The 25,933-nt window shown below is 41.2% G+C and overlaps 1 protein-coding gene across 1 annotated transcript; it reads left to right on the top strand.

The window, feature by feature from the left end:
* Positions 1–4,665: 4,665 nt before the first annotated feature.
* Positions 4,666–22,861, top strand: SLC39A6 (solute carrier family 39 member 6). Its single transcript, XM_065628956.1, has 10 exons — positions 4,666–4,753; positions 6,333–7,060; positions 8,364–8,544; positions 8,824–8,993; positions 10,280–10,492; positions 11,704–11,773; positions 13,056–13,433; positions 19,802–19,882; positions 21,380–21,570; positions 22,354–22,861. Exons 2-10 carry the CDS (start codon positions 6,341–6,343, stop codon positions 22,504–22,506), a joined length of 2,157 nt encoding a protein of 718 aa, XP_065485028.1. The 5' UTR covers positions 4,666–4,753; positions 6,333–6,340; the 3' UTR covers positions 22,507–22,861.
* Positions 22,862–25,933: the final 3,072 nt, after the last annotated feature.

Raw genomic sequence — 25,933 nt, 5'->3', positions numbered from 1 at the left:
ATATTGTTAGATTATCAACCAAAGCTTAAGAGTTTACAAATCATTTTCAATGCTGATATTCTAGATATATCATGAGCATTGGAGAACACAAAATACAACTAAAATTACTGAAAACAAGAACCTCAACAGATCCAAATTGTAAAGTTCTTAGTTTCTCAATAACTGTGATTACATGCTCAGGCCACTAGTTTTCCCACCGACTTCGGTAACTGATGCATCAGGCTAAAGGTTAAAAGATATCATGCAAGGAAAAAACAGCATAACTTTAATATTTTATTTCTATTCTTTACTATTTTAATCATTTGGGGGCTTATTCTTTAGGAATTATTTGTAAACAGATCTAAACTGAAATGACACGACCATAGCTGAGATTTGTAAGAAAACGATCCAAGCCAAAGCCCTACCCCACAGTTAGTGCTTCCCCAGGCGTCTGTGCAGCTCTTGCTGTGCAGCTTCCAAATAATCGTTTCTTTTGTTAAAACCTCTCGTTGACATGAGAATGAACCACTAAAGACAGACAAGAGCACAGTAGAAGGTCCTGGAGATTTTTACGTAAGGACTTGTGTACTGCTCATTAGCGTCGCTGTTGAAGGATGTATGTTTATAAATGTTTTGTTACTTAAGAAATGACTGCTTTGTACGCATACTACTAAGAAAACCCCAAAGCTCACCATGCAGCTTGCTGAAAATCTGCAGCCATTTAACTAGTAATACTGCTTTTTCCCCAGATATAATTCTAAGTATTTTGAAAACCAACATAAAACATATATTAATAAAACCAAGGACATTGCTACATTAAAATATATATTTAGGACTTAAAATGCAAGACCACGAAATATGCAATTGCTAAATAGCTGTTCAGTATGGCGTTGGAGAGAAGAACCTATTGGAACAATGACAGAAGGAATTGCCTTGGGGATTTCTTTATAATTGTGAAATCCTGTTAATAGAACAAAAGGATTACTGGAGATTTTTTAGAAATAACATGGGAGTTTTGCATGGGATTACATCTGTCTAGAATTGTGTGGTAACAACTCTTAGTTTAAAACAAATATATTTGTAACTTTCAGAGTTTTCATTTATTTTATACAACATTTAATATTTCTAATGATACAGCTGTTCTCGATGAAAAGTTAAAAGGCAAGGGAATATAAAACTTTTCAAATTTTAAGAAACTTTCAGAAGTGGAAGCTTAGAGGGACCAGAGCAGAGCGGTTCTCAGCATCATGCTCACAGCCACTTCCCTGCCCACTTACCATCCCCTCCGTTCAGTGTGCAACGCTGGGCTCACACAACACGTTTGTGATGAAGTCTTGCAATAGCTATCAAGTGCAAGCAAAGAGGCTAGAACTGCATGAACAGCCAGCTCCTTACGGGTTCCAAACTGGTGAGTTTTAAAGCATTTGCCCTAACACATACTCAGAAAAGCAATAAGCAATTTTTGGGCAACACTAGTCACAGCAGCTAAGCAGGTGGTATTGTTCCATAAACTTTTCCACTTCCATCATATTCTTCCTCATTCATCTCTTTTCCAAGTTTATTCCCAACATACTCTTTTTGAAATAGAGGCCTGGAGCTACACGGTGTAGTTAAGACGCAGTCCCATGATGGATCAAGACAGCAGTCAAATCGTTTCCTGCGTTGCTCTCTGCTGACTCTCTAAATGCTGCTTCCCATTTGTCCACAGGTTAAGAGATTTGTATATATATACACACATATTTAATACATATATCTATTAAACCACCCAGAAGGGACACCAAGACCCTTGTTTTACGTGATCACAGCTACTCCAGAGCTCCTGGTTGGACACATATTCAGACTAAGTCACTGGAAAATAGAAAGAGCAAAAATGACTAATGTGCTTTAATTTTACCAAGAGATAAAATTACTGAGATCAACAAAGGTACTGTAAACCAGATCTGACATCAAGTTTTACTGCAAATAAGATTTTAGGTGGATTGTTTTTACCAGTGTGGGTTCTTTTTGCCTAGCCGATGTGTGTTAACTACTGAAATTAAAAACAAAACAAACAACAAAATAAGGCATTATAGCGCTGAAAACCAGTTTTGTATGACCTAAGCTCTGACACTTATATCTGTAAATGACCTTGACAAGATGTGAGAGGAAGATTAAAAAAAAAAAAAGATTAAAAAAAATACAACAATCACATGCCTAACATTAGCATCTCAGGCATAAATGTTGTGTTACTGAAATATTACAAAGGCATCTGGTAAACAGTATTCGCGCAAAATGACTTAGCATTAAAGAAAAAGATCTCACCCACTCCTGCATTTTATAGCCTCTCTTCCTCCAGGGAAGAAAAAAATAACGAAACCAAAACCAAACAAAAACCTAAGGCTGAGGGACACAGTATTTTTTCAACACTTCAAAAGCTATTGTATGGAAAAAATCCATAACCTGCTGACATGTTGCTGTTTCTAGAGTTGTTCACAACACATACTTCCCTTCTGTCCTTCAGTCAGTTGAACTCACGAACAAACAGGTTTAACTCACTCAGAGGTATCAGGCATAAAGAAGACAAATCTGTCACCTCCTTGCTGGTGAGCAAGGTGGAACTGTCAAGAGCAGCAGGCAGCAGGAGAAAGATGGCTGAGAATCGACTGGATATTAAGTTTAAGTTGTTGGTGTAACATTCAGGAGCCATCAGGAAAGCCAGATCCTAGGGCAGGATTTAGTGCTGCCTTCACACTCCAGCAAGCTGAAAAACCTTGGCAATCGACCACACAGGAGAGGTCAAATCCCAAAGCCAGCTGGGATGGGTAAGCAGAACTGCACCCCCTGTACCAGCAACGTTAATGGACGTGATGATAGAAAGTAAAATTCTGGAAGCGGTGGAGGAAGAAAGAGTAAATGCAAGAGAGCCTGTGCTGGGACATGCAAAGGTTGTGGGGTCATGGCCAGTTAGGAAAAGTGCTACAGCAAAGCAACACTTGAAAAATACAGTATGCCTATTCAGAAGAAAGCAACACATTTTCAGCAAGTTTGAAGCCTTTCTCCGAGGTGATCTCAGTCCTTTCTTATTGTCTCTTCGTTCACTTGCACATGAAGTGCAGCTTTCTTCTGCCAGATCATTAGTTACAATGACAGACTCAAGCAGTGCTCACCACAATTCCCTAATGGATGCTGTCAAAAAATGACAATGCTTACCATCTACCCACACCCCCCATTTACCACCAGTCAGCTCATTTGCCAGCCCTGGCTTGCCTAAAACCCACGCATGTGCTCTTTTCAAGACTAGGGGTCCTCATGCCAAAACACTGGCCCAGGTTGCCCAGAGAGGTGGCAGATGCCCCATCCCTGGAGACATTCCAGGCCAGGCTGGACGGGGCTCTGAGCAACCTGATTGAGTTGCAGACGTCCCTGCTCATTGCAGGGGGTTGGACTAGATGAGCTTTGAAGGTCCTTTCCAAGCCAAACCGTTCTCTGATTCTACTATAATCTAAGAGATGCTACGACACCCCATGTGTTCACCTAAACCATGGCTTCAAACCCAGAATGATTTGTGTTTCGAGGAAGAATTGCTGTTATCTTCTGATGATTTTAACTCTTTCAGGAACACTTCACACAAACCGCCACCTTCTGAGCCACCCTAAATACAGGTTTTCAGCGGGAAGGTGTGGGAAGGGAAGGTGCGGGAAGGGAAGGTGCGGGAAGGGAAGGTGCAGGAAGGGAAAGGAAGGTGCGGGAAGAGAAAGGAAGGTGCGGGAAGAGAAAGGAAGGTGCGGGAAGGGAAAGGAAGGTGCGGGAAGGGAAAGGAAGGTGCGGGAAGGGAAAGGAAGGGAAGGTGCGGGAAGAGAAAGAGAAGGGAAGAGAAGGTGCGGGAAGAGAAAGAGAAGGGAAGAGAAGGTGCGGGAAGGGAAGGTGCGGGAAGGGAAGGGAAGGTGCGGGAAGGGAAAGGAAGGTGCGGGAAGGGAAGAGAAGGTGCGGGAAGGGAAGAGAAGGTGCGGGAAGAGAAAGAGAAGAGAAGAGAAGAGAAGGTGCGGGAAGAGAAGGTGCGGGAAGGGAAGGTGCGGGAAGGGAAGGTGCGGGAAGGGAAGGTGCGGGAAGGGAAGGTGCGGGAAGGGAAGGTGCGGGAAGGGAGGGTGAGGGAAGGGAAAGGAAGGTGCGGGAAGGTGAGGGAAGGGAAGAGAAAGGAAGGTGCGGGAAGGGAAGGTGCGGGAAGGGAAGGCAAGGTGCGGGAAGGGAAGGTAGGGCAGGTGCGGGAAGGGAAAGGAAGGGAAGAGAAAGGAAGGTGCAGGAAGGGAAGGTGAGGGAAGGGAAGGTGAGGGAAGGGAAGGTGCGGGAAGGGAAAGGAAGGGAAGAGAAAGGAAAGTGCAGGAAGGGAAGGTGAGGGAAGGGAAGGTGTGGGAAGGGAAGGTGAGGGAAGGGAAAGGAACGTGCGGGAAAGGAAGGGAAAGGAAGGGAAAGGAAGGGAAAGGAAGGGAAAGGAAGGGAAAGGAAGGGAAAGGAAGGGAAGGTAGGGTGGGTGCGGGAAGGGAAGCCCCCGCCGCCGACCGGCCTCGAAGCCGCCCACGTACCGCCGCCACGCGCTCCGCCGCCCCCACGTGACACCCGCCCCGCTTCCCCGTTGGCCGCCGGGGAGACGCCGTACCCGGAAGAGGAAAGAAAGGGGGCGGGGAGCGGCTGCCGCGCGCGTGGGCAGCGGCGGCGGGAGGAGGAGGGTCCGGCGGCGGCTGCAGCGGCAGCAGCAGCGGAGCCCGGGACGGCCCGGCCCGATCGGGCGGCGGGCGAGGTAACGTCCTCCCGCGGGGCGGGCGTGTGTGCCCCGCGGTTGGGCTGGGGCTGGTGGCGGTGGGGCGGGCCGGGCCCCTGGAGCAGCAGCCACCGGGTGAGGCGGGGTTGGGCCGGGCGCGGCATCGCTCCGAGGCTCCGCTCGTCCCCGCCCGGCGCTGGCAGCCGTGGAGGCAGCGGCCACACGCGGCCCGGGGAGCATCGGGGCCGCCCCTCCCGCCCTGTGCCGGCCGGGGGCCGCGGGCCGGGCCCGGGCGCAGGCTCCGGGGAACGCGGGTCTCTGGGGACGCCGCCTCCCGCCGGGGCCGTGGGCAGCGGGGACCCGGGAGCTGCGGGGCCCGGCCGGGCTTTGCAGGCTGATCACAGAATGTTGGGGATTAGAAGGGACCTCGAAAGATCATCTAGCCCAACCCCCGCGCCGGAGCAGGAACACCCAGATGAGGTGGTCCGTCTCCCTCATGAGAGGAGGTGTACCATGGCAGGGTTAAAACAGTGACAGCATAAAAACTAATTTTTGTGAAGTACTGAAAGCTTGCCTGGCTGGCCTGCCAAGAGCTCTGGGAAATCCAGCGATGGAAAGCTGGGAATTTTGATTTTTAAGCAGGAACATTGATTTATAATATTTATCTGTCACTAAAAGTGAAATTATAAGGCTTCTTTGAAGCAGAAGAAAAGCCCAACCTAGGACTCAGTTGTTGCAGCCTTGAGGATGCTCCTGTTGTTTAGCTGGTGTGAGATAAGTGACTCAGGCCAAGCTGAACAAAAGCCAGCTTACACCTGGAGGGGTGTTTACAGCCAGTGACATCAATGCTGCATAGCAATGCAGCTTCGTCTCCTGTTGCCTAAGGCCACACATCTGGGAAAAATGCTGAATGTGTAAGAAATTTAAATGGCTCTTAGTGCATTGATACTTTGAGCAGTGTTTGGAGCATGATATTAAGCTACTAGAGAGTGTCCAGAAGAGGGCTACGAAGTTGGTGAAGGGTTTGGAGGGGACGTCGTATGAGGAGCAGCTAAAGTCACTGGGTTTGTTCAGCCTGGAGAAGAGGAGACTGAGGGGAGACCTCATGGGGCTCCAGCTTCCTCACCAGGGGAGGAGGAGGGGCAGGGCTGAGCTCTTCTCTTTAGTGACCAATGGCAGAACCCGAGGGAATGTCAGAAAGATGTGCCGGGGAGGTTCAGGTTGGGCATGAGGAAAAGGTTCTTCCCCCAGAGGGTGGTGGAGCACTGGAACAGGCTCCCCAGGGAGGTGTCCCGGCCCCAAGCCTGACAGTGTTCAAGAAGAGACTGGACAACACCCTCAGACACATGATGTGACCTGTGGGGTTATCCTGTGCAGGGACAGGAGTTGGACTCGGTGATCCTTGTGGGTCCCTTCCAACTCAGGACATTTTATGATTCTGTGGTTTGGTTTTGTTTGTTGTGGTTGGTAGTTTTAGTGGTTTTTGTTTGGTTTTGTGTTTTTTTTTTTTTCCCCAGCAAATTATGAACATTTATTATAATGGAAAATGTGATCAGGTTTATGCAGACTATTAAAATTTTCTTCTGTTTTCCCCTACTTCTTTTTCACTGCTAAAAAGAAACTGCAATGGAGAGTACAGTATGGGTCTCTTTCCTTGTATTGTTTTCCATACTACTGTGTGAAAGTTACCATCATGGAGTGGAGACAGCTACTGTTGTGCATATATCGGAGAGAACTTTTCCAGAAAAGGCAGCTGGCATTAATACTGACTTGGCAGGATTAATACAGAAGCTTCACCTTCAAGAACTTTTCCATCGTTATGGGGAAAACAACTCTCTGTCAATGGAAGGGTTTAGAAAACTGCTCCAGAACATAGGTATAGATAAAATGAAAAGGATTAAAATAGACCACGATCACGACCACGATCATCACCTTCATCATACTCATGTTTCGTTGAGTAAAAACCCCGAGAAGACTGTTTGTCCAAACCATGAATCTGATGCTAACAAAGACCATAGGAACAGTCACTCAAAGGAAGCTCATAAAGTAGACAATGTAGAACATCAGCAGAACTTTGTACGCAGCAAGAACACCGTTAATGAGATAACGGCATCTATCGTCACTGCTCCCACAGATGGCCGCTATGAATTACAGAATGGGCAGCCTGGAGGAGTCAAGGCGGTTTCACGTTTAGGTCTGACCAGCTCTACTGCTGTTAATGTCGCAGGTGGCAGCAACGCCAGCTGGCTTGCTAACAGCAAAGCAAATGAATCTCACTCTTCTCCGAAGGAATCAGAAAGAGGAAGTTACTTGTATTCTAAACCAACAAACCAAAATACCCAAGAGGTGAGACCCATTCTGTTGTGTTCTTGGGAATCTGGATCCACCGGGAGTGGTGTTATGGCATATTTGTCAGGTGCTTATCATTGAATGGCGTGCAAGCTTTGTGATGTAACAGTACTCGTAGCAAAACACAAACAACTTTCCTTGAAACTTAACATTTTGAAGGAATGTCATGTTATGTTCACAAGCTCAGAGGAAAATATATATGTGATCTAGTTATTTTTAATTTTTTTATTCTGAAAAAGAAATACATACTTATATTAAGTATAAACATACACTTGATTTTATATATTGATTATATACTATATATATTCATTATATTATTTATGTGATTTTAAAAATATTACTAAAAGTGAAAAACACTTCAAATTTAAAACCTGCTGTTCTGCCTTAAAGCCAGAATCTGTCTTGTTTTCCTAGTAATGTGGTGAAAGTAAAAAAATCTAGTTAAAATACAGTCACACCAAAGCTGCGTGGCGAGTGTTAGACAATCCTATGGCAAATAGTGTAGAACTGCAGGGAAGTAATGGGCACCATCCTCCTTCAACCCCCTCCCTCTCCATCTTTAAGATTGTTTATTGAGACCAACTGTAAAAAAGTTTGCTGCGAAATGTTATCTATTACTTTAAAATAGTAAAAATTAATGCTGATAAAGTCTATAGTGTGTTTTGGCCATTTTTCTTACACAATGAGATCCTTCTCCATTAAAGGCTTTTGAAAGCTTTAAAAACCAAGTGTCTCCCTGGAATCCACGCCAGGTAATTCAGAGTGGGTGTTATGTAGCATTATGATTGTAGGTGCTGAATTAACAAGTTGTTCCTGTGTTCTGCACAGTCAGAGCAGAAGTACAACTGTTTTAAACCTTGTGAGACTGTAGGTCATACAGTGGGGAACTCTACTGGAGGAAGTGTGTGCAGAACATCTTCTGTACAAGACTTTCCATAGTAATCACTTCTATAAAAAGGTATTTAACCTTTTTACTACTTCTTTATATGGCCTCTAAAACTGAGTGAGAAGTGTTTTGCTATGCAAATAGTAAAAGCCTAACATCTGACCCCCTTGTGTTGAGAATGAATGATAATTGTGTATCATCTACTAGGACTCCCAAACCAGCTTTCTAGGCCAGAGGGGGGGTTGGAGGTAAAGTTCTTACTAAATTAGTTTGTTACCAGTTTTTAACGACCATTTAATTACCTGTTTTCATGTGATGCCACTGCATTTCCACTGAAATGGGATGTGCGGTCCTTTTGAGCTGTATCATGGTGTTTTGGTTCTGGTTAATCTTTAATGTATTGTCTTTCCACAGTGCTCCAGTGCATCAAGACTAATGCAGTCCCATGGAATAGGCACTCAAGTATTGTTGACAGCTACAGAATTTAGTTACCTCTGTCCAGCTCTTATTAATCAGATTGACGGCAAATACTGCATAGTCCATGCAACTAGTGAGAAAGCTGAAACTCCTCCAAAAAGTTACTCTCTGCAAATAGGTAGGTTGTCTTTTTAAGAGGGAATAAAAACTTACTGGAAACCCATTTATGTTGGTTATAAATTTGAGAAACATATTTCGAAGTTGAAAGAAGTTTGCAATTTTGTTTGGGCACTTGACCATGTCTAGAGAGAAATCTTTGCGGCAGACCATTTGTTAAAATCCCATTATGCAACCGATCAGGAGTGTTTGAAAACAGACATGTTAAGCAAACGAAATCTCATATAGCTGTTATTTATTCTTGTTACTACTTTCTTTTTTTTTTTTTTTTTTTTACCAGCTTGGATTGGTGGCTTTATATCCATCTCTGTCATCAGTTTTCTTTCCTTATTGGGTGTTATATTGGTACCGCTGATGAATCGTGTATTTTTCAAATTTCTTCTAAGTTTTCTTGTGGCATTGGCTGTGGGGACTTTGAGTGGAGATGCTTTCTTACATCTGCTTCCACATGTAAGTATTAATTACTTTTTCACTTAGTATCTGAAAGCAGAGAACGTGATACCTGTCATTAATTAGTGCTCATTTGGTGAGTCATTTCTCAACCTTGTAAGACAGATTATTTGATGGAAAGGTCTCCCATTTGGAGCTGTTTATATTATTCATTTCACAGACCTTACAGGTTAAGAACTTCACACCATTATCCATCAGTCTCTCTCCCCTTCTTAGTCATCTGTGCTGCCAAATGACTCATTACTCCTTGCATGCAAAAATTTTTCACAAATATTTTTAGTCATTTATTGCAATGCTGCCTGTTTATTTTCTTGCTCCAGTTTAATGGACTTTATAGATTAGTGGAAATTGCTCATTGTACACTTTAAATGTGGAATAGATAATCCACTGTTTTCTGTTATCAGCCACTTATGTCTATTACTTATCCATTGTAACTTTTTGATCGGAATCAAGCATTTCTTAAGTCCTGGGAAAACATTACTTGATAGACTTTAGGGTTATGTGTTAATTGTTATGTAACACGGACAATGAAATTGGAGTGTGATTGCTAAACTTCTACCTTTTTTGAAGCTCTTAAACAGACATTCCCCCCTCCCTGTTCCCATATCTCCCCCAAAGGTAACTTGTTGCAGCTTTCAGATAAGATGGATATGAAGGACTGCAGATCCTAGGGTAGTTTCTGAGCCCTGCCTGTAATTCACTGGGTCCTTCTTTTGCCTCTTAGTTAATTTTGTTTTGCTGTGTGAGGTTATGTAAATCTAAACATGTGCAAATGAGGTGTCCTAGAAGTTTTTTGATACTGAACAGATCAGTAGCCAGTGAGGAAGGGAAGAATGTCAGACTTCCTTTAAAGAAGGAAATTACTGCAAGTTCCTTGAGGGGGGTGGCGGGGGTGGGAAAAGTGTTTCATGTCTATGAGCTGAATTAGATGGGAAAGTAATTGGTGTGCTGGCTGTTATTACTACTTAAAATGCAGTTTCCTGCAGGAACTTTTGTGGGGGCAGTTGTACATCTTGTATTGAGCAGTATGCACGTAGATGCAGTGTGAGGGTGAGTACCAGGCCTGCTCTCAGTCCTTGCAATGTTTCTGCTTAAATATTCCTTTATCACAAAAATCAACAGATTTCTTTGTAATTGTTTGAGTTTGTATCCAGAGCATTTACCCCATGAAAACTGTTAAGCCTGGACTCTAGACTTGATGAAAAGAATGTTAGGAATACTTTGTGTTTTGTAGGTTATCAGTTCTTTCGAATATAATGGCTTCCCCTGTTTGGTTCTCCTTGTAGTCTCATGGAAACCATCACCATCACCACGAAAAACCTGTGCTTGAACAAAACAAAAGCTCCACGTTCAAACACCTTGTTTTTCAAAGTATAGAGGAGAGTGCTTACCTGGATTCTACATGGAAGGGACTTACAGCGCTTGGAGGCTTATATTTCATGTTTCTAGTGGAGCATTTGATCACTTTAATAAAGCAGTTTAAAGACAAGAAGAAAAAGGTAGAGAAACTGTTACTTTGAACTTATATTGTATTGCATGATAATTTTATGAGTATCGTATACCTGTCTGGATTTAATAGTGGTTGCTGACTTGATTAGTGTTATCATATCATTTATATTAGTGACACATATACTTTTAAACTACATGATAACCTTTTTGTGTGGTCCTCTTATGGAACAGCTCTGAGCTATTTCCTTAACCAGACATATAATAAATGTAAAAGTTGACTCAGTAAAAAGGGTACAGTAAAAGCTGGTGATATGGTAAGCTTTGCTTGAAAAAAAGTTAGTAAACTACTAATTACTTAAAAATGGCTAACTTCTAGCCTACCACAATGACTGAATCTCTGTTTAGTTTTCTTGTTAAATTGGTCATTAAGGCAGCGGTCTCAGAGCAGATGCCGTGTAAGCTCTTTGATTTTGGTCGCGGGAGGTTGTGTTGTGGGGTTTATACTGAAGCTAAACCAACTGTGAGCGACAGGATTGCTTCCCCTATCTCTAGTTAAATTTATTTGCCAAGAGAGGACATGAAGAGTTCCAAGCAAAGCAAGTGTTTTCTGTGTCCTTCTGTCAGCCACTGCGAATAGATTTCCTATTAGACTAATTATGCCCTTCGAGATACTGAGTCACTGATGGTATATTGTTGTGATGGAGAGATTAGCAAGTAATGGTTGAAGATTTTCTTTGATTTTCCTTCAGTACACTAAAAAAACCAAACAAAAAACCCCCAAAAACACACCACAAAAAAACTCCAAACAAACAAGACCCCCGACAATAAATAAAAACAAACAAAAATCCATGTTATTCCACTAATTCTTTTCCATTGTAATATCAGTATAACTTTTATGCAGTGTTTGTGTTTTGCCTCTCAGATCAACCCCTCTGCTTATTTCTCATGCAAAAACGTGGGGTATTTATGCATGTGGGGTTTTTTATTGTTTTTGTGTTTTTTATTGTGTGTGGGTTTGTTTGTGGTGGTTGCTGTTGTTTTTTTTAATTTGCTTTTATTTCCTCCTGTGGAACCTGAGGAACCTTTGTCTTACTGTACTTAGCTGTTTTTTTCAATGTGCTTCTTCTGTGCTCTTTATATGGTTTCCAAGTTGTCATCTTCCTGTGCAAGCTGCATGAATGTTGTGAATATAATGCTGCTCATGTATATCCTGAAAGATAAGTAAAATATTCATAACCACAGTATTTTCTTTTGGAATAAGAAAAAAAATGAAGATGATGGAGAGAGTAAGAAGTTTTCAGCAAATGAAGAAAAGTTAGATCCAGATGATCGTAAGTCTCAGTAATATTGCGCAGTTGTTATTTTGTGGCAGCACTGTTTAAAAAACACCTGATTGGCGGCTCATAGATCTGCTTCTTACTGTAGGTTGAATCACTACCCACCTGAATTCTTTTCAGAACAAAACCTGTCTGTGCATTGGTATGTAGAGAACAAGCTCTGTTTGCTGCTTTCCTTTAGAAAGGATTGACAAGTTGGAAGTAGTGAATTCAAAATTTTGAAATCTTAAGCCTTTTAATTTGGGATTTAACAGCAGAAGTTGAAGTCATTCCCTGAAGCTCTTCTGGCTAATGCCTGTTGCAAATACAGCTGTGCCTACTGACTTCTACACTTCAGAGTGTTAGATGTTATATGTGTGATCCATTATTTGGATTTTTATGTCTTAAGTCTGGATTTTGTTAGTTTGAGTGTTTATTTATAAGGTCGATAATCTAAAATCCTAGAGGTTAGTTGAAGTACCCGGATTGCAAATGATCGTGTGTCCCCAAGATTGTGCTGTAAGCCAAAACACACCTCACTAGATACTTGTTAGCTCTTGTAACTAAAGGAGATGTTAAGTTTTTCAGAAAAATTTTATAACCAATAAAAAGAGTTGTTGATAATGCAGGAAAAAAGAACTGCATTTGTTCATTTAATTGCAGGGGAAGAATTGTGCAAGTATTTGGTGTTAGGTAAAGTAACTAACCATAGTGTGCCACTGATGTTTATATGAGGACGTTTCATAGTCTTGTGGTGATTATTTTTGAGTGTTTATTTTTCGGGTGTTTGAACTTAAGCTCCTGTATTTATAGAAGTACAGGAGTTTCCAAAATTATCTGTAACATAACCCTCTTCAGCCCTAAGATGAATAAATGGCATATGCTTTCTAGACACTTTGTCTTTCTGAAGCAATTGAACTAATGGCCTTCGTGCTGTGAAACTGGGACATAGAGCCTTATGCTGTTGTGTTTAAATTGAACTGTGCCTTAGATTAAAAGCTTTTATACCTTTTAGGAGGCACTTGCTGCCGTAGTGTCACAGCTGCTTTAGTAGTTTGGGACAGAGACTGAAAGATTTTCTGATTTTGAACTATTGAGAATGATCTTAGAAATCCAATTAAAGAAAAATAAGTTGTGGAAACTCTTGGAAAAAAAACCTGGTACAAGAGTTGGGGTATCAGTCTCAACTTCTAGACTTACTCTTCTTTACTGCATCACTTACTCAACTTGTTTATTGCATCTTTGCTTCTTAAGTGATCTTAAAAATGCTAATATTATGCTCTGGGTTTTGTAACAGGGCCTGAAGGCTACCTAGGGACAGACTCACAAGATCCATCACCCTTCATTTCTCAGCAGCCAACTGTACAAGAAGAAGAAGAAGTGATGATAGCTCATCCTCACCAAGAGGAGGTTGACAATGTCTATGTGTCCAGAGGCTGTAGAAACAAATGTCATTCTCACTTACACGATACTCTAGGGCAGACAGATCACCTTAGTCATCATCACCATGACTACCATCATATTCTGCATCACCATCATCATCAGAATCATCATCCCCACAGTCACAGTCAGCGCTACTCACGTGAAGAACTGAAGGATGCGGGGATAGCAACTCTGGCATGGATGGTGATCATGGGAGACGGACTGCACAATTTTAGTGACGGCCTAGCGATTGGTAAGTGTTAGCTTGGGCACTGCAGCTTTGTTATACATGAGGACAGCAGAGTCTTCTTGCTGTCACTTAACTCTTTATCTCACTTATATCTTTATTAGGAACATAACTAATTTGGGGTGGATCATTGAGGCCTAAACTTTATCTGAGAGGAGCTCTGAATGAATGAGAAAAATCTCCAGCTCAACAACCTAGAGATCAGTGATAAATAAAACAGAAATTACGCGCTTACAGTTACGCTTCTTTCGGAAATCTATAAACTTTGCTTATTTTCCTACTTTTAACAAAGTTAAAGCTAACGTTTTTCAAAACTAAAGCTAGGTTTATAATATTTAGGACTTGAGCTGACTTTGTATTTCCATGCCTCCGAGTGCTCAACAATTTTTTAAAAAAAGTTTTTTCAAGATAAGCTTGTCTTTTTGGTCACACATAAGGTAACTGTTTTTTCAGTTCAGTTAGGCTACTAGTATCATTTGCTGCTTTTATTTCTTTTTCCCTTCCATCTTCACGTTAGTCAGCAAGGTCAGGTTCTATATACTTTGCACATCTGGCTTTGCCTGTACAGGGCCGTGGTTACATTCATGTATAAGTTTCCCCAGAGCATTGGTGAGCAGGGAGATGGGACCCTGCTTTAAATCTGCTTTAGCCTGAATATTACCCCGATTGATTAGGCAATATTATATGCATGTGATTTTTGTGCTGTGGAAGGTAGGCATGCATTCATTTTTACTGTAAAATCAGTTTGGCCCAAGGCCTTGTGTTCTCTAAGGTGCTTTTACACTTTCGCACAGCAGTCCTGTTACATCCAGATTCTCAGATGTTACCGTTCACTAAAGAGCAACATTGCAGTTCTTCCTAGTGCTGTGCTAACCTTCCAGAGAAGGTCTATGTAACTTTTTGTACCCTAGGAATGTGTGAGTAGGGCATTAATTAATAGGACATTAGTTAGCTATTACCTCTCAGAAATATGATTCATGGAGCAGATACCAATGAAGTCACTGTATGTTGCCTTTATGCGAATTTTTTTTATTGTCTATACCAAGTAAAAGAGTATATAGCATGATTCCTTCAGATGGTTGGTGTTTTGTACTCAGTCTTAAAACAGGCTCAGTCTCTCTTCTTGGAAAAGTATTTTTAAAAATATATTTTCTTAACACCAGTCATACTGTACTCAGTCTTGTTCTTTAAGTTGACCATAATAGTATTTTTTTTTTTAATTTAAACCAGTGTAATCAGGACACTTATCTTTTTGCTCCTTATATCCTTTTTTTCTGCTTAAATGTTGTAGTTGTTCATACTTTTTTGACAGTGCTTCAGTGAAAATATTACTTTATCACAAAAATAACAGATTGAATATTATGTTTTGGACTTCTGGCTGGGAGGTCAGGTTTGGGAACTCCCTCTTTTTTTTTTTTTTCTAGAAGGCAAGCTAGACTACAGGTATTTTAAATTTAAAAGGTTAAAGTAAGTTACAGAAAGCGAAGTCAAATCCGTAATCCTCAGTTCTTACGCTAGTCTTTCATAATCTTGACTTTAGTATTTAAGCTTAATCGTCACAGGTATCAGATTCATTTCCAGCTTGTATAGCATACTGGGGTCAGTTCAGCAGTATCAGTCTTTCTGTATATTTTATTCTAGAAACAAGTTCATTCTTGTTTGAGGAGAAAACCCAGTAATAACTGTTTTCTCACAGCAGTATTTGCAGTTGTTCAGATTTGGTCAATTCAAAGTATAATGTGAAAAGAGACCTTCTGATTTAATCTCATTTTTGATGAAAGTTGAAGCATGGAATGTAAATTTCTGAGCAGATCAGTGGTGAAAATGTGGTAGAAGAGGAGGATTTGCATAGAAATGAAATGCTGAATCAATTACTTGTTAGCATTAGAGAGATTTGGGAAGGAGCTATGAATTTATAGTTATGAAGGGAAAAGTATGGGGAAGGTTAATAAAGGCTTATTGAACAAGTGAGAGCAATAGCTTTTAGAAGTCCTGCTGTGTAGCTTGTTCAGGCTAATGGAAACGTGGGTTTCTTTCAGTTCTGGATGTGCTCAAAAGTAGTATGGAGAAACAGGGATTTGATGTTCTAAAAACGCTGAAAATGCCAGCGCTACTTGTATAGTATTTTTCCTGTGTTGAAATGAAGAAATGGATGCTTCTGTGAAGCTAGGTTTAACCAGAGTAACCTTTAGCTTAAGTTCCTTTCTTGTGATTTGTTGTTCATAATTTCTATCAGATAGTGGTTTTTTTTTCTTATCTGTTGTGCTGATTATGTAGAAATAAAATTTAAAAGTGCTGCTTTTTCTGTTAAACCGGTTGCATGTGACTAATTTGTACAAAATTATGTTCGGTGATTTGAACTTTTAATTATTTAGTTGAAGCTACATAGAAAATGCATAACACTGATTTTACACTAATCTTGCATATATATTATTTTCTCTAGCTCTTTTTTGAGAGAAGTGAGGTCTTAAAAGTATATTTTAAGATACCATGATACTATTGAGTCAGCTTCTCAAGAGGGGATAATACCAGATGTATTAATGTAGTTTGCAGCTAGTTAATGTTTCAAAACATCTTTTTAGCAGTGAAAAATAAAAACAGATATTCCTGTTATTTATGCCTGTACTTTGGGTACGATGTATCCGTACAGCATAAAGCCACGGCAGCCAGAGCAGTCAAGTTTTATTTGGCTTGTTTTTGTGGTCCCAAAATTAGATTTACCATGTGTGATTAAGCTGGATTCTTGTGATTTTAGTTTTCCTCTAACAAGTGATGACTGAGAAAACATTGTTGAGACACAGTAATATAGAGGAACTTGAAGATTGTTGAGGATGCAGGCATGGGAGAAGGTAATTACCTTCTGCCTTCCTCTACTTACCTAATCTCCTCAGAAACTGAAGCCTGACTGAATGCTGATGAAGTTTCCTGTCTTAGTAGGAGATAACCGTAGTTATCCTGTTTGTCTCTCAAAATCTGACTCAAAACTATATGTTTGGAAGCAGGGGAAATAGACCGATACCTAGAAGAGATTGATAGCGTTCACTGATAACCTCTTTTGCTAGTCCAGTAGCAGTAACTTCTGTCATTTACCTCTTGATTACTGAGTAGACTCCTATGACTGAACGTTTGAGAGTGTAGTGGAAAACACTTCTGCTGGTGGCTCAGGGTAAAATAGCTTTTGACCTGCATGCTGTGCGTCTCTGAATTGGACTTCACAAATAGTCATAGAAATGGGTGGACTCTAGAGGTTACCTAATCAAACCCTCTGCTTGAAACAGCTCTTGGGACCACTTGATGGGGTCAGTCATGGCCTTGCACAGCCAAGCCTTGAAAACCGCCACAGATGGGGAGATTCCACCACGTCTGTAGCTGACCTCTTCTAGTATTGCACTAATGTCTCTTAATAAGGAAAGTTGTGTTTATGTCCAGCCTGAAGCTCCCAAGTTGTGATTGGCAGCCTCTCCCCCTGTTGTGTCATCTGTCACTACTTTCAAGAGTTGGGCTCCTTCATATTTGTGACTGCACTAAAGGTACTTACAAGCCTCTGTTAGACCGCTCCTTATTCTGGTGGAGAGGGAGGTTAGATATATGTAGCTTCTTCAAGCTTTAGGTCCTTATGCTGTAGAGCTGTGATTGTATTGTCAGCCCCTGTTGGACAGTATTCATATTCACCCTTAACTGGGACGCACCAAGGGGGACAGAAGATCCCAGGAACAGCCTCACCAGTGCTTAGCAGGGGTTGTAAAGAACTTAGTCTGCTGGCCTTGCTTCTCCTAAGACTATGCAGTTTGGGGTTCACTGTACTAGGAATGAGAGCACACTGTTGGCTCGTATTCAACTTGTCCATCATAATCCTCACATCCTTTTTGGGAAGGCTGCTATTTCAGCCAGGCAGTTCCTACCTTGTACTAAGGCATGAGGTTATTCTTCCCCATGTGGAACTTCTCGCTTTTCTGCATAAGATTTCTGTTGGCCTAGTCTTCAAGTTTACCATAGTCTTATCTGAAGCTCTAGTGCTTGATGTGTCAGCTCAGCCCTTACTTTCTCCCACCTACTGCACAACTCGGTGTCATCTGCAGATTTGCTGATGGTGCAGTCTGCTTCATCCAGATCATAGAATCATTTTGGTTTGAAAGGACCTTTAAGATCATGAAGTCCAAACGTTAGCCTAACACAGCCAAGTCCACCACTAAACCGTGTAATGAAGCGCAACATCGACGCGTCTTTTAAACACCTCCAGGGATGGTGACTCAACCACTTCCCTGGGCAGCCTGTTCCAATGCCTGAGAACTCTTCTGGTGAAGGAATTTTTCCCTAATATCCAGTCTAAACCTCCCCTGGTGCAACTTGAGGCCAGTGAAGATGTTGAAGAAAATGGGTTATAGTATTTGTCCTGGTGAACTCTACTTGTAACTAGCCAGTCGTCAAGTTCTGTTAGCCCAGCAGTCAAGATGCTATTGCTTTCTGTATTTGGCATCAGTTCTTCCTTATTTGTGAGCAGCGGATGAAGCAGAATGCTAATCCTGGCTGGCTCTTCTATCATTTGTATTGGGAAACCATTGCCAACACAATTAAGGAATATCCTGGAGTGCACCCAGTGCTGTTACCTTCACAGCTGAAAACTCTCATGTAAATGGTGATGTCTTGTGTGGTTGTTCACAGGTAGTGTTATCCATCACTTTTTCTTGGTTAGGTGGTTTGTAACCATATTCCTAGTGTTACTGTGATCTTGATCAAGAGACTCAATAGGCACAAGGAACTGCATTTATACTTAGTTTTACACTGGAGCTCTGTGCAGTGAAGGAACTCCTTTATGTAGATAGGCCAAAAAAGAAAGTGACTTGTATTCTGTCTTTTCTAGGCAGTCCGCATCTATCCAGGAGAGGCCAAATTAGCTTTGGTGGTGTCTCCACAGCATCATCAAGGCAGGTTCTGGGCAAACAATGGACTTCCCTGGGCAGTGGCTGTGGTTGGCAGGTCTGCCTCTGCCCTCTGTCCTGCATGGGAGGGAATCTCCTGTGACTGAAAGTCTTTCCTTCTGTTTTGTATTGCTGGCCCTAATCTGACGTGCTGAACGAATATTGTGGGCTGGGCAGAACTCCTCTATCCTCTCACTGCTGCCGGGGTCATGACCATGTTCTTTAGATGAGCAGCTGCAAGTGGGGACAATGCGTTCTTCCCATTGCTGGGCTTCACTGTTTTGAGATTTTACCCATCTGAGAGTTCATGTTTCCTGTTCCAGTGCTGCTTTGGTCCCGCCTTTCTCTTTAGTCTGAAGGGGCTTGGGACTCCTGCCTCTGTAGAACCTCTTCTAAAGATCCTCTCAATCCCCTGTTCATTATTGCTCATCCTAAGATGCCTGTGCGCTACTTCTTGCGTGTCCTTCACTGGGCGCTCCCGCATTCATCCCAGAAGTGAGGTCGTTGCTGTGATTGCTGCAGGGAGGAGCATCAGTAACTTCTTGCAGATGAAGACCTAGATAGCAATGTCCACCCTCAGGAGTTACATCTGGGGAGAGGCTCCTGGAGTACTGGGGGTGGCGATTGTCTCCTGTGGTCTCATCACCATCACAGCTCTTGCTCTGTGAGCAGTCCCTCGTGCCAGCCACTGTGACATGGCCTTGTGCCTCTTGGACTGCTTGTTGGCAGCACCTTGTTTGCTGGCGCTCTGCTAGTGGCAGCTGAAGGACAAGCCGGAGGTGGTTCTGCTGCACCCCTCACTGAGTCTCTCCGTGCTGTGTGTGAGCTGGGGTTCAGCTCTTCAGCCCTGCTGCTTCCCCCTCAGCTGCCGTCAAACCAGAAAAATGGCAAGCAGCAGGAGGAATCGAGAAAACAAGGAGGATGAGGACTGTTGGACGAGTTTAAGGGGTTTCTGTGGTTGTTTTTTCCTCCACTTAAAGCATGACAGTTCACTTACGTGCGCACTGCCTCATTAACAGTCTTTCACTGCTGGTTTCATATGACTATGTAGCCTTTCTTACTGTTGAATTGGCTTCCCTTTTCCAGTGCCTGACTCTCAGATGCAGTTGAGCTGCCTTCTTCCCTTTAAAAAGTGTCTTTTCTGACAGGATTTCCATTTATTGCATTTTTTGGGAGGGTTGTGTTTTTAAAAGGTATTTGGCTTAGTTCAGAAGTAAGAGTGAAATTTCATTTGCTTTAACTACTTGGAGGATTCTGTGTTCCTTGTGATTTTGAAACTGAAGAATCATAAACAACAACTGTTCAGTTAAAGTTTAAATGCTTCCACAAGCATAAGAAAAAATTGAGTGAAACTAATATGTCCTAATCTGATACAATCATATGCAACAATGCTTCTGCGCTTGATGTCTGAATATGAAGTAATGTTTTTATTTCTTTTTTCTTGTCTCTTCATAGGAGCAGCCTTTACTGAAGGGCTGTCTAGTGGTTTAAGCACTTCTGTAGCTGTATTTTGCCATGAATTACCTCATGAACTAGGTAAGACCTCAATGTTTCCATATGCTGCAGCTATAGGTACTTACAGTGCACTTTGGAGAACAGGGAGTGATTTTTATTCTGTGGCACGATAAAATTTCGTCAGAAAACTTAGTCTGTGTCAAATTGTATACTGAAGAATACTTTTAACTTATTTTAAGACTTTTATTTATTAATTTAATTTATCTTCCTTTTAAAAATCTATTTCTTTGTTTAAAACTCAGTGTCTCTTGCAGTTACTTACAACTGGTTCTGTATAATTCAGTTGTAGTTTTTGTTCTTCAGTTCCCTAGAAAGCAGAATGTTCAATTTCATTTAATGGAGCTTGTAAACCAGTATGTGTATGCATTGATCAGTTTGTTAAACAGTTTGATATATTTGTCTGTCTGTACAATTATGTTATACAGAAATACATTAATCCAGAGAAAACATACCTGGTTTTATAACATGGGAGGAACTTGTTCATCTTAATTCCACAGGAATCATGGAACTTGTATTAATTACCTGTACTAAATGTTGTTAGTACAAATACACAAAATTAATTCATGTTATGAATCTGATAATCTTAGATTCAAGTGCTCTGTTGGTTTTGGACACACAAAAATCTTTAAAAAATTCATACTACTTTGGTCAGCACAGAAAACTTGATAGAAATACCTTCTTTAACAGAGGACATGAAGTGGCATAGGAATACTGAAACAAATGGGACTAGCTGGTTAACTGGGGATAAAAATTGGATCATTCTGTTGTTAATGCTAAACAATGTTTAAATGTACCAGTTCATCTTAATTGCCATATTTGTGGGAAAAGCTGTCGTAACAAATAACTCAGCTTAGAGGATTGCTTTTGTTTACTTTAACTGGAGATAACTTACGTTTTTATATAGAATCCATTTTATTTCCAAATAATAAGCTTATATTATTTTCCTCTGGTTTAGATCTAATTTATCTAAACAAACAAATCTGTTTTGAATGATGGAGAACCTGTTTCTGGCTGGTAGTCTATCATTCCTTCAAGTGAAAATAAGATGTCAAGGATCATTTAGAGAAATTAATAAAGAAATTATTTCTGAATTTATGGAACAGCTAGACTTAAAATACAGAGAGCAGCTACAGGATAATAAATGGAATTATCACCATTGCTTTATGCAACTAGGTGGGAATATTTTATTTTAGAACTTCTTTAGAATGTTCATGTATACTGGGTACTGCAGTATTTTACAGTTGGTTTACATGTAAACTACACTAAAAGCTGCTTCTTCCAAAACTCCTAAGACTTTAAGTTTATGCACTTACAATGTTTGCTCCTGTGTCGTTCTTTGTGCGCATTTTTAAATTTTCTGTCCCCTGGTGATTTCTGATTTTATGAAGGAAAACAATAAGGCAGACGACAGCATAAAAATAGCTTAGTAATCTTCTAAGAAAAGGGAGAACTCATAAATACTGCAATAATTACCTGAGGATGAAAACTTGTTTTGTTTTGGTTTTTTCCCTGCTGTAGGAGACTTCGCTGTACTGCTCAAAGCCGGCATGACTGTCAAGCAAGCCGTGCTTTACAACGCGCTGTCAGCCATGCTGGCCTATCTCGGGATGGCCACCGGGATCCTCATCGGTCATTACGCAGACAACGTTTCCATGTGGATATTTGCACTTACAGCTGGCTTGTTCATGTACGTGGCTCTTGTGGATATGGTAAGTGGCTAGACGTACTTGAATTTATATGGCATAGTTTAAGAATTAATGCTACTTATATTTTGATCTGAAAATAAATGCTTCTGTCTTTTCTCCCTCAATTAACTTTCTCTGCACTCGAGGGTGCTGATGGGCACGCAGTGTAAGTGCTCTGTTAAATGTTCAGGTGGAAGATTGCTTTTATTTAGATTACTGTAGGAAGAGAGGTTGTTTTTCCCTTAGTTTTTCAACAGAAGCAGTTAATAGCAGAAGTGGAGTAAAAAATTTGCTTCTGAGGGTGGCTAGTGTAGCAGATGGCCAGTAAGACTGTGAGTTGCACACTATTGGCACCACCAAATGCACTTTGGCTTTTGCATTGAATCACTTCTGCTTCTTGGGATGAAAACAGACTTGTATTAAAGCCTATACTGTACCTCAGAAGTATGTCTGTACAGAAGTACAAAGTATTTGGTGGATGTTCATGAAAGCTTAGCTATCTTAAGAATAAAATTGTTGGTGTGGCTTGATTACATAATTTGGTAAATAAGCCAGGAGGATGATTAAGACATAAGCATAATTATAATGAAAGCAGTAATTAGAACATTAGATTCTCTCTGTCTCTACATATGGAAGTAGACTCTGATAATGTTGTTCATGTTGAGTGACACCTAATTTGAGGAGTAGTATTAATGCAGTCAACAGGAAAGTCTAGAGGAGTAAGACTTGGCTGCCTCATGGTTGAAGAACTGGGTTTGAAGTAACAGTTTATTTTGAAGGTATTTAACACTTTCTTGGTTTTTTTAGGTGCCTGAAATGCTCCACAACGATGCCAGTGATCATGGATGTAGCCGCTGGGGATATTTCCTGTTACAGAATGCTGGGATTCTGTTGGGTTTTGGGATAATGCTGCTTATCTCTGTATTTGAACATAAGATTGTATTCAGCATAAACCTGTAATGTTGGTTGCCAGGAAAAGAGCTTCATGTTAAATTATAAGTGGTAGGGTTTTTTTCTATTAAATTCCATAATGGAGAGGTACGGTTGATATAGACTAGGTATTTTTATTGGTGTGCTTTGTTGTTGTGTCCCTCCCTCCCTTCTCCCTGATAGAAATGAACGCTGTAAGGTTTTTTTTCGCATAGGATTTAGCATTGCACATGGTACTGTGGAACATTGTACTTAGTAAAACATGGTGAAAGTGCCAAATCTATTAAAGGAGTATTGTCTGGGGGGTTAGAGGTTTGTGGTTTTTTGGGGTTTTTTTTTTAGTAAATTTATTTACTCTATGTAATTATATGTAACTTTTTTTACTTCAATGGTTTTGTTCATTTAAATAAATAAAATGACAGTGGTTTTTATTTTAGCACAATCAAAATCAGTGGATACAAAGGAGAGTGAGCAGTGTAAAACAAGACCAAGATGTAATGGGTAGCATGTGATTATATTTGTAGTAAGCAATCTCTTCTGCATCCACCTAGTTTACACAGAGTGGCAGATGAGTCCACTCCATCCTTTTTGTGGTGGTTCTTGTCTCAATAGCTTGTGGATTCTTTGTCTTACTCCACTTGGTTTCTACTCCAAATGAATTCTTGCGAAATCCTGTTTTAAGTGCTTGCACCAATTTTTTTTTACCTGTTTTGTTTCTCAAATTGGCAACAAAAGTACAGCTGTTAGATTGTAAAAGCACAGCTCTAGCTCTACTGTTTGTGAATTCCATCGAAAGGACTTTCAAAGTAGCGCTATATCCCACTTATGCTGCCTGAAATGGCAAAGATCTATTGAAGTCTGTCTGATATCAAGGGGAGGAGTACTACAGCCTGAGACAAACATTCATTTACCACACCAGCTTCCTTAAGTAGAGTGTTGATTTACTTTGGGAAATGAGCAGAGTAGGAGAGCTGACTACTTCTAGTTCTATGTGGTTGCACACAGTAGACCTCTGTTTACACAGCAGTTACATTCCTTACAACAACTAAAGCTGAGACATCCAAAATAGCAAAATTTCTTTGAGAACACATATAGGGAAGCAGCATGTTAAGGGTAATTTTAAGTATGTAGTTTGAGCTTACAGTTTTAATATTTCAACCACCCTGAAAGTAACTGAAGGAAGGAGAAGGATGAAAAAGACAATTGCAAAATGAGTTCTGCATTTCCAGAAAAGGTGAATATTGGACAAATTTTATGTAATGAGTAACAGAATTATGCTATCTTAACTAGCTAGCTTTAAAAAAACCAAACCAAACAAACAACAGAAAGAAACCAATTAGAACTTATTTCTGATTGAGTTGTTAAATTGAATCAGACAAACAGTCTGGCATATGTTGGTGTGTCATAAAATGGAAGCTGAAACTACTGTAGAACTTTAGAAATAGATGCTTGGAATGAATCAAAAGGCTAGGGGTGGTTGGTTGGTTTTTTTACTGGTTGAGAAATGGGGACCACATGTTTCTGCAGCCAGTGGACTATTAGCTTTTCCTTCTCCTTCAGTCTTTCCCCAAGTGAACAAGATTGAGATTCGATCTTCTTTCCCCAGTGATGAAATCCTCTTCCTTGCCTCCTTGGAAGTCAGGAGTAGAAAGGGATGTGCTTCCTTCAGCTCTGCTGATGCATCCCAAGGGCAGCACTAAGCTGTGGTGGCACCTCACCAGCTTCTCCAGGTCTCCACATGTATGAACCTTTCTCTCTCTTTGCTTGATGAGCAATTGTTTGGAGAGAAGAACAGAATTCTCTTTTAGGAGCACTCATTTTCTCTCCCTGACTTGCTTTCCATCACTAGAAACTACTCTGGTGCTGGGCTTTAATTTCTAACAAGAACACTGACCAAGTATTGGTGGGTGTGTTCCTTCCTTCCATGAAGCACTTTAAATTTTGTGTTTCTCTTGTTCTGTGCTGTTGCGTTTTGATTAAACCTCTGGACTTCAGTTAGAAGTTTTTTGCTAGTGGTTTCTCTTGGCCTACAACCTTAATAGCTGCTAGTTCAGCTGGACTTCCCTTGTCCAGGTGGTGGGTACAAAATAGGAAGCAGACATGTAGCCTGGTGTTGCCCGGGAGATTTTGAGATCAATGAGAGATGGACATCTACAAATTGCAGTCAGTGTTTCCAATGGGTTCTTGGCTGGCTTTCAATGTAATCAACTGGCACCAAAATATCTGCATATCAAAACACATTGCTAGTGTAGAAACTGATGAAAAAACTTGCCTTTAGAGCCTGTGAGCAGAAATGACTCGATCAGCTGGCCATATGCGTGTCTCACCCATTCAGTGTTCTTTAGTGATTGATGGAAAGATGTCCATGATGGACAGCTGTCCAAACTAGTAATTGAGCAGACTGTAGGCTGAAGCCTGCTGTAGTTTTGTACCAGCATGATGACAACAGGCTTTTTGTTTGTTTGTTTTCTTTGTCAGCCTTATAAAGTAGAATCTGCATTTGTTGCAATGTACTCGAATCAGAAGTACTCATGGGTTGGCAAAACGATGGGGCAGAGCCTCTGAGCAGCCCTTTATTTTTATGCATATATTTTTCTGCAGCAGTTTGTGACGTGCCTGTCTGTTCCAGCTGAGAAATCAAAGTATGTCTGGTTTGTGTATCCATCTGTACCCTAATTATGGTACAGACCTTAATTTTGTATGCTGTTACAGCTGCCGGACTGTGCCTGTGCTAGACGCAGGTGAACGGAATAGGCAGACAATGCTGGACTCGAAGTTATTTTCTTTGTAGCATGTTATTTAATGTTTTTGACCTGTACTTGAACAGAAGAAGGTGGTATGTGATGTTACTATGTGCAGCAAGAGTCAAAACAAACTCACCTGCCCAGGCTGTGGGGTTCAGGTGCTCTTCAGAGTGATGCCAAATTTGTTGTGGGAACCCAGCTGAGTTACCTTTATTTAAAATACAATCGAGGCTAAAATGTAATTCACATGGGCTCTCCTGCTGCCTGAACCGAGATACCAACATAGTTAAAATTTCTGTGGAAAAACTCTGTTATTCTGTTTGCTACGAGTGAGAACCAAAAATATGTTTTGATGAAATGTGTTTTTATTTTTTTGGTGCGTATAACAACCACTGAGAGCTCTTGCGCTGTTGCTGCGTGCTGGAGAAAATAAACCGCTGAACCAAATGCTGGGTTTTGAGCGTTTTCCTCACAGATGTGGTTATGGCCGGTTACAGCTTTAGTTTACCTCCTCAGGAAAAAAAAAAAAATAATTGAATATGTAAAGTTATGTTTCCTTAGAGTTAGTAAAAACGACCGCCTTGTGTTAGAATTGCTTCTCCACGCACTCGGGAGGGGGTGAGGAAAGGATTTTGCCGTAGAAACCGCTCCCGCCTTCCGGCCGCCTCCTCCCTCCCGCGGGGCGGCGGCACCGGGGCCCGGAAGGCGGGGGC

This window comes from Caloenas nicobarica, chromosome 2 (genome assembly GCF_036013445.1).
Source record: "Caloenas nicobarica isolate bCalNic1 chromosome 2, bCalNic1.hap1, whole genome shotgun sequence".
Taxonomy (NCBI): Eukaryota; Metazoa; Chordata; class Aves; order Columbiformes; family Columbidae; genus Caloenas; species Caloenas nicobarica.
This window is presented reverse-complemented; position numbering and strand designations above follow the sequence as displayed.